This window comes from Melanotaenia boesemani, chromosome 5 (genome assembly GCF_017639745.1).
Source record: "Melanotaenia boesemani isolate fMelBoe1 chromosome 5, fMelBoe1.pri, whole genome shotgun sequence".
Classification (NCBI taxonomy): Eukaryota; Metazoa; Chordata; class Actinopteri; order Atheriniformes; family Melanotaeniidae; genus Melanotaenia; species Melanotaenia boesemani.
In genome coordinates, this window is record NC_055686.1 from 23,564,693 (window position 1) to 23,582,429 (window position 17,737).

General features: G+C 38.3%; 2 protein-coding genes across 2 annotated transcripts; one reads left to right on the forward strand and one right to left on the reverse strand.

The window, feature by feature from the left end:
- Nucleotides 1-151: 151 nt before the first annotated feature.
- Nucleotides 152-5,421, reverse strand: LOC121639942. The gene is made up of 6 exons (XM_041985531.1): nt 5,011-5,421; nt 3,120-3,248; nt 2,241-2,434; nt 1,606-1,753; nt 1,264-1,468; nt 152-615 (listed from the first exon to the last, which is right to left on the reverse strand). Exons 2-6 carry the CDS (start codon nt 3,219-3,221, stop codon nt 308-310), a joined length of 957 nt encoding a protein of 318 aa, XP_041841465.1. The 5' UTR covers nt 3,222-3,248; nt 5,011-5,421; the 3' UTR covers nt 152-307.
- LOC121639279 lies at nt 4,379-10,291 on the forward strand. The gene is made up of 8 exons (XM_041984438.1): nt 4,379-4,566; nt 5,416-5,551; nt 7,167-7,269; nt 7,421-7,592; nt 7,642-7,714; nt 8,181-8,274; nt 8,572-8,759; nt 9,959-10,291. Exons 1-8 carry the CDS (start codon nt 4,465-4,467, stop codon nt 10,147-10,149), a joined length of 1,059 nt encoding a protein of 352 aa, XP_041840372.1. The 5' UTR covers nt 4,379-4,464; the 3' UTR covers nt 10,150-10,291.
- The last annotated feature ends 7,446 nt before the right edge of the window (nt 10,292-17,737 follow it).

Sequence of the window (17,737 nt, forward strand, 5' to 3'; positions counted from 1 at the left end):
CAGCCAAAAGCTTGCAAGTGGAATATCATTGTCTTGGTTTTAATGTGCTGAAACAAAACAACTGTATGCATGTCTGTGTGGTGTGTGAATAACTAATGGAACTAACACCTCCAAATGCACAATTCAGGAAACAAATAAGTACTCAGTAAACAAGAGTGCAAACACAATGTCATTTATTCCGACCACATAACACATCTCAACAGAACTATTTAACTAACTTAAACAAGTAACAACAAGAACCATATATAACCATTAACGCAAACAATGACCAAATATGGACAAAAGAAAATTAAACACATATTTCCCTCTAGACTTGTTGTCTCCGCAAAACAGAGATCAGCTCCATTACAGCTTCCTGGAAGGGGCGATGCTGTTGGTTCACGGCACTGTTAAACAGACTCCCCAAGTCTGGGTATGCAATGTTGAACTGCTGTTCTGCATTTTGCTGGTCTTCCAGAGACTGAAAGGGATTGGTGCCAAATATTGACTCTCTGGTCAGGTTTGCCCCCCTCTCCTGCAGGTAGAGATCAGCAGCCTCTGCTGAACCTGGCAGATGTTGTTCTGACAGCTTCACCTGACATCCACCTTCAGCCAGGACATTTGGAATCCCTCTTCCTTATGAAAGACAATGTTGAATCAGTGTACAGTATGTTTCTCTTGGTATTGAGACACACTCTGCTGTACTGTACTGTAACAAACTGTCCCCATCCCAGTATCAGTAATGCTAAAGTCTACTGACATTACACAGAAATAAACTGTTTGTGTCCATGTATGTCTGATTTGGCCTGACAGGCAACTGTAACACCAACAGTAAAGTGTTGTCAGGTGCTTAACTTATGTAATATCAAATTCATGTGAATGTGTCATCAAGAAGGAAATCATTATGTGCTGATTTGCAGCCAAAAAACAATAAATGAGCTAGTTTGTCAGTTCTTATGTAAATCTAATGATTATATTTTTAAAATCCTTTAAAATCCTTTAATTTGTGTTGAGTTATGATGAAAAAATTAAACTTATTATCAAATTAAGTCTATAAAACAAAATGTGTAATAATTGAGGGACTCTTTTAAAATGCTTTTAAGATGAGCTGTATTTACACATCGTTTACGGTAACATTTTGAACTTGAAAATGTTCAGTGGGAACAGAGAAAGCAGCAGGCAATACCAGGTGCTGCTGAGGGGGAAGTTATTCTCATAACAACCTCCCAGGTATGGGAACTTATTTTTGTGTCGCGGTGACAACTCATAAAATTGAAGAAATACCTGAAACTGTGTGAGAATTCCAAGCATCAATAAAGCGTTGGATTCCGATCCTGGCTACCTGACAGGTCAGGTTTGACACACAGTATCGGACTGTGCTGTCGTCCATATCAATAAGCTCTTGGTCCACCAGGTGAACCAGGGCTGCCTTCAGTGGATAGGTGACCCTGTTGTTCACCTCTGGCCACACACGTTCGATCCTGTGGTTCTGTGAAAATGTAGAGCAGAAGGGAATTCAAAAACATCAATAAGTTCTGTTCTGTTCAATTCTGTTGTGAAAAATACATACCCATACACACATATTTCATGTTGAGAAAAATTATATTTTGAAAAGCTTTTAAATACCCTTGTTGATGCTGTCTGCTGGCATGGTTCCCTGTCTTGCCGAAACCTGTACCCTGACAGTTTTTCCTGGATATAGAGTGAGAGATAGAATTCTCCTCCGTGATCCACCCTCAGCTGATCCCAAAGGCCATAGGTCACAACAGCATTCCTTTTCAATCAATGAAAAGAGAAATAAAAGCTCAAAAAAACGTAACCATTTCATTCAAATTGCACACCCTATCACAAATTAATGACATATTTTATATTTGAATGGACTCATCAGTTGGCTGTGGATAATTACAATGTATAATTTTATATTTACTACTACCCAAATACATTCAAAAATTTTTTCTCATCCCTTAATCATGTCATGCTGCATTAGAAAAATTAATAATAATAATACTACAAAACATATAATAAAAAGCCAACAGGGTAAAGACTTTTCATTTTTATTGCTATGAGCTGCACATTGTTTTGATCAGTCCAGTCCAAGCTGGCTCTTATTCTTTCCTATACAACTGTAAGCCAAAACACTATCAAACTTTCTTCAACTTAAACTTCACTTGAAGGGCAGTTGTTAAAAACTTTCATCAGTAAAACATTTTTCATCAGAAATCACACAGCTTTGTACATATATAATCCACATATCAACTCACCTGTACACTTCATCATATATAACAAGATTGTTTTTTACAGGCATGATGGAGTAGGCCACAATCTTGCTGCTATAGCCATCTATGGCCACCACATATGTCACCCCATACATGGCCATCTTTTCATTTTGGTCCATGTGAAGCTTTTGACCAAAATATGCCGCTTGATACGGCATGGGATTGAGATTCCTCAAGCCCTAGAGAAAAGATTGACAATGGTTTCAATGTAACTGAAAGGGATATTTGACTTAAAAGATAGAAATGGGGCAATAAACTGTTTGTAGGCAAGCTGTAAATGGATAAAATTTCATATCTCACAAAAATTGAGCCATTTATTGAAAAGCACTAACATCAACTAGAAGAACATGTTTTTGGGATTGTATGCGTTTAACTGATTCGGGATTGCGCGTCAACTGAATCGTCCTCGGTCAGAAGGAAAAGGCAAACTCCATCAGTACAGTTCAGCCAGATTTACTGAAGGTTCAGGAGGTGCAGATGATTTGTTTCCTGCATAGATGTATTTGTATGGTTGTTGGTGTGTGTGGTTTGTCAAGTACGAACGCACACGGAACTCAGACACACAGGATTAATGCAGCATATAACACAAATGGCAATTTCTGCGGTGTAGCTGCTAGGCTGCTAGGCTCATGCGGTCAGGCCAAAAATGAAACTTAAAACAATTACGACACAACAGAACTACAAGAGGCCTGGTGCATTCCGAGTAAAGTAGTCCCAGTAGGGCACAGACTTTTAAAAACATGAGAAAGGGAAATCCAGACCTTTTCACTGGCTGATTTATTGTCACACATGTGAAATGCATTTGCATTTACCGTTGAACTTAAAATAGGCTACAACACAAAGAAGTTTTAAGTGCATACTCACTTGGCAACGAGTCTCGTGGTAAGGAGGCTGAACAGCCTTCAGTGCAGCTGCAACTCTCATTTCTGAGGCATGGATGCCTTTGCTATGGAGGTATCCCTTCATCAACCTCCGACCATAAGTCGGCCCTGTCTAAAAAAGAATAAAAGGTATTAAACACAAACACACACACAAGCTGAGGTTTGGACACATAAAATGTTATAGTATCATAAAGATACATTGGCTGTGGTTAGACCAGTAGTAGACTGGACGATTATGGAAAAAATAATAATCACAATTCTTCTGATTGATATTGAAATCACGATTAATGTACACGATTATTTATTGATTTTAATAAGTGTTTATTGAACCACCAAAGCTCAACCTCAAATATAACTTTTTAAAGAAACAACTGCAAATAAATTTGAAATAAGTAAAGGAGTAAAATAATATATTAAAATAATAATGGTAATAAAAAAATGAATAGCCAGTCTATATGTGTTCCTGTTATACATGTGACATTAATGATTTTTCTTCGATTACAGTGTTTTTATAATTGTTAGAAGGCATGATTGTAATCATGATTAAAATTCGATTAATTGTCCAGCCCTAACATGTTACTGGGCTTCTAGCGGAGCAAGTTTTTCTCGGCATGCGTACAGGTGCTTTTTTCAGCAGAACACGGGTGACAAATCCGTTCATTGTGTAGTGCCACTGTGGCCAAGAGCTGGCCACCCAGCACCAATATGCAGTTATTTGTGTTGCCATCATGATCTGAAGAGTAATGCATGACAAAAATGTCAGTCTTCAAATCAGGCTATCCCGTTTGTGAATAGGCAGTTTACAACCATTAAATTAAATATGATGCTATCAATTGCTGTTTATGTAGGCCTACTACAGGCAGCGCCGCTGCTCTACCTGGCAGTGAGCAATGTTCAAACTTATTATCATATGAAGGCCGTTTACCTCTTGAATTGCATCCACAACTGCGCCCTCCAACTGACACTTTGACACCAGTCTATTTTTTTTTAGGTTCCGACTTGCGCAGAATTTCTTTATACTCGGGACCGACGCGCCTTTCTCCAAACCCATTGAAACCAACGTATTGGAAATTTCATTGTAAGTTTTGCCATTTGACATCATAGTTTTGATTAAATCTAGGTGTGCATCAAGAGCCATCTCTGTGTGAGTATACGCGGGAGCAACTTCGAATTTGAGCGGGTGAATGTGCGTGATACGTAGGCCTATTAAGGACTACTAATACCCGTTTGACATGTCACAAATTTGAGCGGGCAAAGCATTCGTTTCTGCAAGGCAGACGGTGTGAAACGAATAGCATTGCTCTTAATTCCTCTCTCTGGTTCTGGATATGGATATGGATCTCGGAAGAGTGACTTTGTGGCGTGGGACCCGCAGTGTTAATGTTCGGCACATGGACCTGACACTGGACAACATTTCCCGGATTTTTAAGGTAATTCTTATTTTTCTCATTACAGTTGCTGTAATTACATGATGGTGTTTAACAATAACGTGGTAGAGTTATGTTCAATCAGAGGGAAACTTTTAATGTTCTAACTAAAACTCTTCCATAACAACAGTTAATATGCTCCATTTATGGCTTTGTGTCTGCAGTTTTTGGCTTTGTAACAAAATGTGAGGGAAAATAAAGTTTGGTTGTTGTGGTGGGATGGCACATGGCGGATGCAATCCAAAACTTTATATGTTTGCTCTGGCATTAGATATTCAGGTAAAACTCTAAAACTACATTTAAACAGCAGATATTAGTTTTCCACATGTTATCATTCTTTCATTCATTTCTTTTTCCGAAACAGCACAAATAAGATCATTCCAGCTCAGACCCAGCAAGGTCTCTTTGTCATCCTAAATCAGATTCTTACCTGATGTTTTCAATTACCTCATACTGTGATCTTGTCTCATTTCATCCCACTTTTATACAGTATATCTGTGGTGGGAGAGGAAGGAGGTCTGGATAATAGCTAGAGGGCACTGGATCTAAAAAGTTTGAGAAGCACTGATATAAACCATGTCAGAAAAAAACAAAATCTGCAACACATTAAATTAAAGACTAATAACAGGACAGAACATTGGATGGAAGCATTACAGACCAATGTTATGTGATACCAGCCATAGTTCATGACAATATGCCAACTTGGAAAATATAACATTAAGATCTGGCTGGACAGTGACATGTTGTTCTTTTAGGAATGAAGGAGAAGAAAACAAAGTTTGAAGTGGGACTGTGTGGATGCATAACAGTGTATCAAACTTTTGAAAGTCATTGTCTTCCATTCTCCCTTAGCTGATCCCATCCACAATTTATCTAATAAAGGACGGTGGTGATGTCCTACTGCCCAGCACCACAGGCTACATCGATGATGATGACTTACATCGATGTGAGGTCTGTGGGGATGAGGAGCGGTCTGAAGCGGTTCCTGGTAAGGCCAAAGCATATGATTATTGTAACTGATTTATCTGCTATTATCTGTTATTGATGCGCCTTGAGATGACTTTGTTATGAATTGTCGCTATACAAATTAATTGAATTGTAATTGATTCATTATTGGTTCTGTGTTTCTAAAATGGGTGAGAAATGGTAGGCTACTTTTTCTACTACAGTTAAGATAGCATTGACAATTGTTTGGTCCACATCTAAATTGTACATTATATTTACAATCTTAGAGGAACAAAGACAACCTGTGTGAAGTTGGGCCCCCATCCTCAATAAAACTTGATGAAAATAGTCTCAATAGTACGCAGTTTTGTGCTGCATTTGCGCTGGTTTGTGTTGAAAAAGTGATTGTTGGTGCTGCTTTAGATTTCGAGATATTTAACACTCTTTGAAAAGTGAATTTGAGGTCATGCAGCTTCCCATTTTCCAACTGAGCCTAAAGTGGTCTCATTCGTTTGTGCTGGATTATGCTGAAAAATTATCATTTGTGCTGGTTCAGTTTTTTCCAGTATTGCATAAACTCATATAACTTTCTCTCTGTGGGCTGCCCTTGACACTTTGACGTGTGTTTGATGTAGCATGATTGTGACATCGACCACTCGTGATCACAACTGCAGTTGCATTAATGTTTTTATTACTGACAGTCCCATTTATATAAACCGTGTACTTATTTTAAGTTTGTGATTGTAATGGCCATTTGATATCAATGCATTATCAGTGTTCGCCTTAGATACCACTCGTAAACTCGTGATTTTACATCAGCAGGTGAAGTGCAATGAAAAATGCAAATTTTTGCAGTACTTTGGAAAGAGACCATTTTAAGTTCATGTTGACTACAATGGGAGGCTGCAAGCCCTCAGGTGGGCCCGGTATTTTTGCAGGAAGGAAACTACAAAAACACACGAGCTGCAGTCTGCAGGAGGTAGGTTCTGGTATGAGAAAGAGGCAGCTCCCAGCAAGCCAACACACCCAGCGCTCATTTTGGGAGAAACTCCCTCTGCTGGCAAATTACAGCTATTACACTTACAATTTCATATTTAATTTAAGTAGGCGTTTATAGAGATGGGATCATCCGTAATAAAAACACAAATTAAATTGTAACTGTGATCACGAGTGGTTGGTGTCACAGTCATAGCAATGTTACATCAAAACACATATCACAGTGTCAATAGTAAACTTGCAATACCATAAATTCTAAAACAAGACAAACGCTAATTTTTTTCAGCATAAACTAGTGCAAATGCTGCACAAACAATAGAAACTATATTTTATTGAGGATGGGGGGCAAACTTCATGCAGGTACAGACACCATATTCATCTCCAGGAAGCTAGAGGAGTTAAAAAAAAAACATGCTTGATCATCAAACCAGCTCCTACTTTTTGCTGAAGCACACGTGCTTGCTGGCTTGCACTGTTGTTTTGGATGTTTTTAAAGGTTTTTGTGGGTTTTTCACTGTTTGTGTTTTAAGCCTTAGCCTATGGAAGTTTGTCCAGAAAATAGCTTTTATTCCCTTGGTCAGCCTCTTGGTAACTCGTGAGTTGGTTTTGATAGTCACCTAACATCATAAATCTCATGAAAAAAAAAAGATTAATTGTCACAGTTCCTCCTGCAAGACAGCCAGCCTTCACCTTTATGACAAGACCATCTACATCCACCGGACATGCTGGGCCCCCTACCCCACGTCCTGCCAAACTTTTCACCAGGTATGAGACCAAATAACCTTCTTTGTCATGGTTTATTAACAGAAAATAAACAAGAAATGGTGATTAAAAACTCTCATGCATAACATGCACAAAAGTTCTAATCATCGCCAAATCTTATGTACCTCTCCCCTCTTTGTCTTTGCATTGGAAGGAATATATTACTTGGAAGGGTGGAAAGAGGCAGCCTGACGATAGATGGTGCCTCACTCATTGTGGAGTTCAGCCTGGCTGATGCCACAATTCCAGCAATGTCTGAAAAAGTGAGGAGGGAGCTGAGGAGCGATATGGACATTGTTCTATGCGATGGACATGGGAACAAGTTAGTGGAGTCTAGTGGGACTAATGGTATGTTAAGTTGTTTACCTTTGGCAGAATGCCTTGTTCACTCGATCCTTTGATGAAATTAAATGTTTTATTCAGGCAAGCTTCAACTCTTTTTCAAGAGGTAAGTGATGTAACCTCATCTGTTGGGTGATACCAATCACCTGTTAGAGCAAATATCTTATTCTTATTCCATAAGCGTCAAATACCACTCATAATTACTAAACAGTAATCAGTAACATAGACTAATCGCAATAGTGTATTTTGTGTTGCTAACATTGCTTTGTTTTGTAACAAACTTTAACTTCTGAATGTTACTCTACTTCTTTTCCTTGCTTATAAATCATTGACATGGGGTGGGGTCAAGGTTCAAGCTCTTCTGTGAATTTGCTGACATCTGTCTGCCACAGGACAGCCCATTAAAGCCATAAGTTCAGAAAGCCTCATGCTTATTCATACATGGAAAGTCTTAAACTAAAACTTATTTTATTGACAAAACAACATTTAACATGCTTATTAAACTGGTAAAGAAACACCAGTAGACATTATCCTCCTTCAGCAAAATAATCAGCGTTGTATCTTTGCTTCAGGCCTAGCCTTCTGGAGACAAAATGCCAGGAAGGTTGTTGCTGTCCCACAACTGGACTTTGAGGAGCTGCAAAGGAGGAAGAAGAGGAGGAGTGGGTAAGAAGTGTTTTTAAATATGATTTTTCATGCTCAATGGAGATAGATATATGGATGACAGTGTTACAATGTTATTTTTTTATTTTTCTTTTATATTTTTCATTCTTTAAATATATATGGTAAAATATGTTATCCTTTTAACTAGCTAACAACTATTTAAATTGCAAGGCCAAGCAAGTAATCTAAGTACTAAGCTGCTTGCTTATCTACTCATGACTAACTACAGTGTCAACAAGTTAAAATTGGAGAACCGCAGGGACCTTTTCTCATTTGCAAATTTGTTTTGCCTTCCACCAGTGTCACAGAGGAGAGCCACATCACAAACATGGAGGAGCTGGTCCTGGCAGCAGAACAGCTGCCAGCAATCACCAAAGCCCTCCAAGACCTCGGACAATTTGCCAGGGCCAATAAAGTTAGCACAATAGCCTTGACGGATGAGGAGGTGGCATCAGTCAAGGCCACATTCAAATGCGTCATATGCAGAGGTGTGTAAGGTAACACATATAAGGCATAGTTAAGCATTTAATAATCCCTAAGTTGTATGAGTTGGTTAATTTCCTTCAATTATCATTGTGTGTTGAGAAGCTCACATCGCTGCCCCACAAATTAAAAAACAAAAAACACTGATAATCATAGGGAATGTACCTACTAATCTATTTAGGGGTAGACCGAATGCAGTTTTCTGGCCGATCACAGATCTTTAAAAAATTTGATCTACCGATACCGATTTTTGCCGATTCCGATTTTTCACCACATAATGCTGCCAAATTGAAGACATGTTTTTCCGGTGGACCTTTGTTAACCCTTTGGACTCCAGGGGGCATTTTTGGGGGGATTTATCGTCCGGTACGTCTTGTGTTATTGCTGATAAAAAAGTTATCTTTAAAAATATAACTTGCAACTATAATACAAATGTCAAAATTGTCCCATTTGCTCACTGTTTCTCATGCCATTCTTAGAGGCAGTTTTTATCTGCTATGAGCTCCATCAAATATTTTACCCTTTGCAGTGTATTTTTCTAATATACAATGAAAAAAAGTTGCACAAAAACAAGTAACAAGGGTAATAGTAGCATAAATTACAGCACTGTGTAAAATTCCATACTATTCCATTGATATATTAGTCCTTAGACGTCAATTATTGCGTTCATAACAAAGTTTCATTCATGGAGACGACTCACAGACAGAGGAGTGAAGCATCTCGACAACTAAAGATCTTTGACACAGCACGTCACCGCAAGAAGCTTTACAATTGGATCTTTCAGCTCATGTGATACAACTCGATAATACGATTTGACACTGAGATTCCAACACAAACACCTTAGCTTAGCTTGGCTTCTCTACGTCCTGAAGAAATACCGGAGCTATCGGCTCAAATCTTGAACTTTTCTTTACAGAGAAGAAGACAGTAAGATCGGTTTCACATGTACTGATCCGCCGATAACCAATCCCCCAAAATTAATGAAATCGGGGACATCCCTAAATCTATTGTTTATAATTATGGGGATAGGTTAATTTCGACAGAGAGCCTCCATTCTCACTCCTAATCTGTCAGGTCATGTAATTAATTATGTCAGCTATTCCGGACCTCCGGCATATTTCCTCTTTAAGTGAATAAACTGACATGAAGCTGCTAATCATGAACAACTAATTGTTCTTACAAACAATTTTCATGCATCTTGCAGATCCAATGAGGAACCCTGTGGCAAGCTCATGCTGCCGTGGCCTGATAGGTTGCCAGGTGTGCATTGATCAATGGGTGGCCCATGAACCCAGCTGCCCAAAGTGCCGGGATGCAGACTTTGTTACAAAAATGTTTGAAATGACAGGCATGGAGGAGACTGTTCAGTTACTCAAAGACACTATTCGTGATTGATTTTTTTAATTTTCTTTTGTCCATATTTGGTCATTGTTTGCGTTAATGGTTATATATGGTTCTTGTTGTTACTTGTTTAAGTTAGTTAAATAGTTCTGTTGAGATGTGTTATGTGGTCGGAATAAATGACATTGTGTTTGCACTCTTGTTTACTGAGTACTTATTTGTTTCCTGAATTGTGCATTTGGAGGTGTTAGTTCCATTAGTTATTCACACACCACACAGACATGCATACAGTTGTTTTGTTTCAGCACATTAAAACCAAGACAATGATATTCCACTTGCAAGCTTTTGGCTGTTTTCAAATTAGCAAAATACAACCTTACATTACACGGTCTAACATATCCACTCTTAAATGTATGTCAGGGTGTATTTTACTGTAATTTCCAGCGGTCCAGACATGGGCCCGACAGTGAGGAGGACCAACATCACAGTGTCCTTCCAGGAGGGTCCTCAGGAAGAACGGTATGGACACCGAACTGCTGAAGACCTTCTACCACTCTAGTATTGAGAGCCTGCTGGTTTAACTATCACAGCACGGGGCCTGCACTGAGGACAACAGGAAGAGGTTTCAGAGTGTAATCAAAGCAGCAGAGAAGAATGCTGCCCTAATGGTACAGCAACCTTTTCTACCAGACCTCTGCCTAATAAGTAACAACTGAACTGAACTGGTTGTATTATTTTCAGATGATGTGATCTTGTGCAGCACTGGAGTAATACGCATTTAAAAGGTTAACATCTGTGTGCCAAGATATAGACAAAGGAGGAAAGAACAGTACTAATTTAGCCCAGTTCTCACTGTTATTCTGTACTTCCAGTGAAAGTAGGCTCTGCTTGTAGAGTAAGGACACCTCTCATGAAGAGTGATACAGCCACTGATTGTAAAAACCTCACATTGCTGTAATTAGAGGGATAAAAATAACAGTAATAGTTTGCCAGGGTTTGTGGGTGATTCGCTAAGATTGCTTGCGCCAAGGTCACAACTAGCAAGATGGAGATGGAGGTATTATTGGAAGAGAAATATTGGAAAATTGAAAATCCATAGATGAAAGTATCTCCGCACAGCCAAAAAAGTCGCTAGTTAATCAGGACATGGATAAGCAGTTGCTGTGTTGTGCCAACATGGTCTGACATCATGAGGTGCGTCTTCTGTGACCATACAGTGAGGTAAACCATGACAGCGCTGAATCAGGAGTAACGCTGGTCATTTATGTCCCGGTGCAAGGGATCAAAGTTGGGGTACATAGCTTTCAATACCAGCTGGTCTCGAGCGACTTGGAGATGGGAACGGCACACAGGAAGTAGAGGAGGGAGAGCTGAGCGCTTGGTGAGCTCTCCATCCAGGTCAGGAGCGCACTGCAAACATCAGAGTTTAAAAGTAAAAATAGAAAGACAAAATACATGTCTGATTTAATAACCGCTGATCAAAGCGTTGAATATTCAGTTTCATTTATATAAACTCAGGTTGATTCACGGTTTCCCTTTGATGTGTTGATTATTGATACATTTAAGAATGAACTAAATGACTGCACCAAACATCTGACTGATACACCTCTGAACTCCTGCAGATGGCTGCCTCCGCTCTCACCCAGAGGGTGCAGCCTCGCGCCTGCCTTTAAAAAGTGTTAAATCAAGGCGCAGAAATAGCGGCCGCACATTTACAGTAGTATTCAAATAGTGCGTGCAGAGCTGTCTCATCCCAGTCATCATTGCACGTTCTGGCTGAAATGTCCATAATGCAGATTCTCTCCAGGCAAACGTGCAAATCAGGTGTATAGTATTGTAAGGCGCAATCCATTTGTCATTTTAGATCAGCGACTTTTGCTGTGATGTCAGGTAGTTTTGATACCCGCAAACCAGATCCGGTCCAGATCCTGGAAAGTTGTTTTCGTGAACAATGACGAAATTATTTCATTGACGACCCATGACGAGACGCGTGCGCGAGTTAGGAGACGAGACTAGAGAAAATGTTTGAGGAACTGTCAGACATTTAGATTCGGAGATTTCAGCCTGTTGCTGTAATCTGTCAAAAGCTGCAGCCGCTCCTTGTTTGGACACGCCCACCACCTGGATGCACTACACACCTGCTGTCACACATAAACACGCGCGCTCACACACACACGTACACTGTTGAGTTTATTCATTGATGCAATGATGAGTGAATTCGTAGCTTCAACAAAGGGGTTCGTTGGTGGGAAACGGCGAGATGATGCTTAACATCCATCAGAAAGAAAAACACAACGCGTTGTAGAGGGAGGTGCCAATAAATGTGCCAGCATACAGCAACGAAGGTCTGTAGGCTACTGTGGTCTATGTAAAGTTAAAATAGTTAAACGCACTTAACAGCTTCGTTATTGAGGCACGCAGATTTGCTGCTTTGATCCGGTTTATTGTGTGATTGATGACATGCGTAATGGAATGTAGGCTACATAGTTGTGGAACATTAAACAAGGCAAACTGTAATTCAACTTGACAAATGAGTGCGTGGCAAACTGGACAAACTGAAGCGGTCAACAAAACTACGGCTGACCAGCTCTCCTCTCTCTGGCAAACCAGCGCCAGAGCCCCCCATCACCATGGCAACCAAAAAAAACAATCCATAAAACCATTGATCACTATCCATGACGACTTATATGGCTCCTACACAGATAGAATAATGATTAAACATCTCGTTCTGGCAAACAACCAGCTGTTTGCACGCTACTTTTGTTCTGAAGTGTTAACACTCTCCTTCCGCTTCCGGTCTGCCAGCCGTCACTATCTCGAATAAGAAACAAAAAAACGAAACAAGGAATTTGCAAAAACCAAATTTCGGCCGTTATTTGATTTGGATCTTTTCGTTTTTTCGTTTTATTGGGCCGAAAGCAAAAACCGTTTTTCCGTTTTTGGTTTAAAACGAAAAAAAGAAAAGGGGGCGCTGTTTCTGTTATTTCGTTTTTTGGTTTTGTCAGAAAAACGGATTATACTTTGATACCCGGACCGTGATCCAGGTCATTGTTTGTGGGTTTGGTGGAGACAAGAAGACGATCGACTTGTGCGAAGATGAGAAAGAGCTGCGGAACATAACTGTGCTGAACCTAAAAATGAAAATAGCAGAGAAGTTTTCCGCGATATCAGGTAGGTTAATACAGCTGCAGCTTGTCCAGTCTGGTGTTTGTTGTTAATTAAAACATTACATTTTGACCACAAATTCAGACTTCAAAGAAGTGGTTTTCTGTTCCAAAGATGGACTCGAGGAGTTTCAGACTCATGACTAAACACAAACCAACAGTACGCTATGTTGATTTATGGGGTTGTTGGGGTTCCAGCATCTGTCCACTAACACCTGTCTTACATGTACCCACCAAATATTGTTACTTTATCGTATTATTCTTTTATATGTGGTAAACTTACTTTATACTTTTAAAATGTTGAATGTAACATAACCTTTCCATCTGAAATAATACAATCTATTTGGAACTACAAGTGAATTTTATTATTAGGCATCAAATAGGAAATATGTTTCTTGTTTTATTATCGACCAAAGTCAATATTTCAATTGAGCATGTTTTGATTTTCTGTCCCCTTTTTTTCTCTCTCCTGCATGTTTGTGCATGATTTGTGGTGGAGTGTAGAAAACACTGTGGGAGATCTGCAGATGGTCTTCAGTGGCAAAAGACTAGATCAAAACTCCAAAGCCCTGAGTGAATATGGAATCAAGCATTGGTCTGTTATACAAATGGTGATGTCTCTTGATGGAGGATTGACAGTTTGACCTGGAGATGAAAGTCGCCAGCCTCTTGGGATTCAACAAATTGCATATGGACTCTGTCTTCAGACTTATATTAAAACATGTTTAATATCCCTTTAACTGCTTGACAAATAAAATGAATTCATTAAAGCAAAATGAGTTTCTCTCAGATTCCTGTTACACAGTGTTCCAATAAATGTAGATAAAGGTCTAACCTTCTCAAAGACCAAATCGGGAAAGTAATAAACAGCTGAGATATGATTGTTTTGTCAGTGCTCTCCTAAATATCACAAATCACAGAGTTTTATATTGTACAATGCAGCAAATGTATTATAGAGGAACTTGTGTGCAGTGTTTTGTGTGCTTATAGAAAACTTTCATAAGAAATACAATACAAAATAAATTACAGAAAATAACTAAAAATACAAAGCAAAAATAAATAAATAAACAAATAAATAAATAAATAAATAAAAATTTGAAAAGCCCACAGATGAGCTGCTTAACATCCTTGCCACCTTGAAAAAAACTGAAGACTGTAGTCTGATCTCACTAAATAAATAAGAACAACCTGATGTTGTCCCAATAAAAGTATTGCCCTGCCAGTGGAATCTGTTCCAATTAATTTCTGTGTTCTACAAAAGTTCTCTCAACATAAAAACATTTAAAATTAGACAATTTTAGGACAGAATAAATACATAAGTGAAAGAAGCTGTAATAATTTTTTAACAGACAAAAGTCTGTGACCCATTTCAGTGGCCGTTCAGTGTATTAATATGGTGAGGAAAATGTGTCTATATAAAATATTTTTTTCGTGAGATCAAGCCATTTTAAAGCAGAAACAGTAAAAAATCTGTAAAAAAAATATCATGGAATGTTTGTACTGCAATTTTACTATTCTTTATTCTTTATTTCAGACGTATCGCTCCATATCAACAATTAAAATAAATTAATAAAAAAGTAAATACAACACACTTCATTAAAAAAAGAAACAGTCTTTGTACAGACACCTACTCCAGTGTCTCCAAAAACAGGAGCAATACCTTGTATCACTTAGGGTTGGTACAGTCAAAACCATTGTTATTATGTTTTTTGAGTGCATTAATCAACACATGAATTTATACATAAGATTCATCAATACAGCATGAAAAGTGGGTACATTATTTGATACAAGCATGTGACTTGCACTTGTCCATCTTGGAAGTAAAAACAGTATTCTGAATGCATTATGAAAGGCCACAAGAAGCCGTTTCATTTTAGCAAATTGCATCACAAATGAGCTGTATAGAAAGGAGTACAGTAAAAAGGGCTATTTTCACATCATCTGTACACATATAAAACGTGCGTAAATATTTGACTTTGTTCACTAACATCTTGTCTGCTAAATAAAATTAAGGAAATTTTAACTTCTGGTCCTCCTTGGATACCAGTAATCATGACAGCACTATTTTTAGGATTATATATATATATATATCACCTAATGCGCTTCACACAAGGGAAGAGGGTTTCTTATTCACTCCATAGCCAATGAAGGCAGCTCTTCTAAGTCACTGCACAGGTGCATGTTAGCTCCGCCTCTTTCTCTGCAACTGATAAGCCCTGTGCAGAGGAGAGACAGTGAACAGAGTACGAGAAGAAGTAGGCCTACTTTGTAAAATATAAAAAGAAATGCATATTTTTATGATGTTCTTGGCTGCCCCTGAACCTCTGTAATGAAATTGCAAATAAAATGCATAGAAAAGTTAATTTATGTCATAATGGATGAAAAATCTTAACTTTTCAGGGCAATTTTTGGGAAAATCAGGTAATTTGGCCTGCAACCAAAACAAAAAATGAGTGTGAAATCCTGGAGGGACTGTTTAATTACCCTGTTAGTCCCCGGGAAATACATACAATAATATACTCATTCTAGCCTGGGACCGACCACATTGCCTATCAAAGGACACGGGTGGAGGAGTGTGGAAAGAGAGGGGTCACCCGCTAGCCCCAAGTAGTTGTTCTTGTGGACACAGTGATGGTAGTCAAAGACTATTACCTCCTCTATGATAAGGTAATCTACCTGCTGGACTCCCTTATCAAAGCAGTTGACATTTGCTTTAAGGTATTCTTTATTTTTAATGTGGAGTACCTAGCAGAGGCTGCTGATGTCTGGACATTCTTACAGAAGGGTGTGTATGGCATCACCACACCCCATGATGTGTTGACTCCAAGGATCAAAGAACTCCTGGGATTTATCATAGCAATATAGTGACTCTACATGCACCTGCATCGTCGTAGTGGACCTTTCTTGTGTCCTTACTGTCAGAGCATCGAAAAAGTAAGATGCATGTTAAAATGTTTAGGATGACAGTCTATGTAAATGAATTGTGAAAGTTGTTGAGGTTGTTTAAACCAGACTGTGGTATTGGACTGTTTTGTATTCAAGTACTTATTGCTACAGCATATAATGTTAGAAAAGTTAGATACATACATGTTTGCATTAACTTGATGTCATTAAGTTGTTTAGGTTTAGACCAGATTGTGGTACTGGACTTTCTCATGTTCAGATAAAAGAGAAATATTGATATTTGTCAAGGTGAAGGTGCTAGTATGCTTTTGTTCGGAGTGCAAATAGACTGAGCTTGTGATGATATTCACAACCAGGTCATTATTACTTTATACAATGTGTCTTAATTGTGTTTAAACCAATGACCATCCACACTGCTAAAGCAAGTAATAATAAATGTTACACATACAATGTTCCAAAATTTAGATTCAAGTAAGATAATCTTGTTGTTGAATTGCCATTTGAAGAAAATAAATGGCACTGGAGGAAACCTTGGTTGTTACATTATTTGATTCCAAATACTAGTATTAGACTCCAAGCAATATTAACTAATATTAATGTTGAAGTTCAATTTTAACCAATGAAAGTAGTCATTATTAACCAATATGAATTGTTCTAATCCAACAAATTTACATTGATAGCTTTCTTCAGGACTTTACACAAATTAACCAATATTTTGGCCAAAAAGACCAATTTGTATTGGTTTGCCCTTTCACCAGTGTAGATTGGTTGAAAAACACTACCATATTAGATTGGTAGTTTTAACCAAAAGATCGGTGGGACACATAACTACCAACTAGATTGGTAAAATTCAATCAATGTTTTGGTTGTATTAACCAATCTGTTTTTAGGGTGTAAGAAGCAAGAACTTTTTTCTTTTTCTAGCAGCCACAAGAACAAAATGACAAACAAAAAAAGAGCTGACCTCTAGTCAACCTCGTGGTTATTTCAGATATTTTTGTGAGGTCAGATTGAAAGAAGAATGCAATCCATAATTAAAACCTAATTTAATAAGAGCAGGACACAATCAAACAAAAATTAAATATTGTTGTTGATGAGCTGTTAGTTATTGTCTTTGGCATTTCCAGTGTGAATGACAAACACAATTTCAGGAACAGAAATATCTGTCTCAGCAATGTTGGTTGACAACACAATGTAAAAGAAACCAGTACCTTTCTATTACCAAGAGAGATCACTGTGAGGACAGCAGCCTGGTCTTTTGATGAAAGTAGTGATTATAGCTCTTTGAACTACTCTAGACGTTCAAAAGAGTGACCCATTATCATATTTATTCAATTATTTTTATAAAGCCAGCCCCTGGGGGCAACTAATTTTATCCTGGAAATAATCACAGAGAGCAATGATGGGTAAGACTTGATTCAGAATCATTCAAAATTAAATCTCACCTATATATTGGCTGAATATCTGTCTGAACTATTCATGAAAAAAAAGTATTAGAATTTCACTTGCATGTTTTGACTATATTTAATACCTGGTATGTAAAGTAGAGCCATGTCCTTCGACTCTAACACATT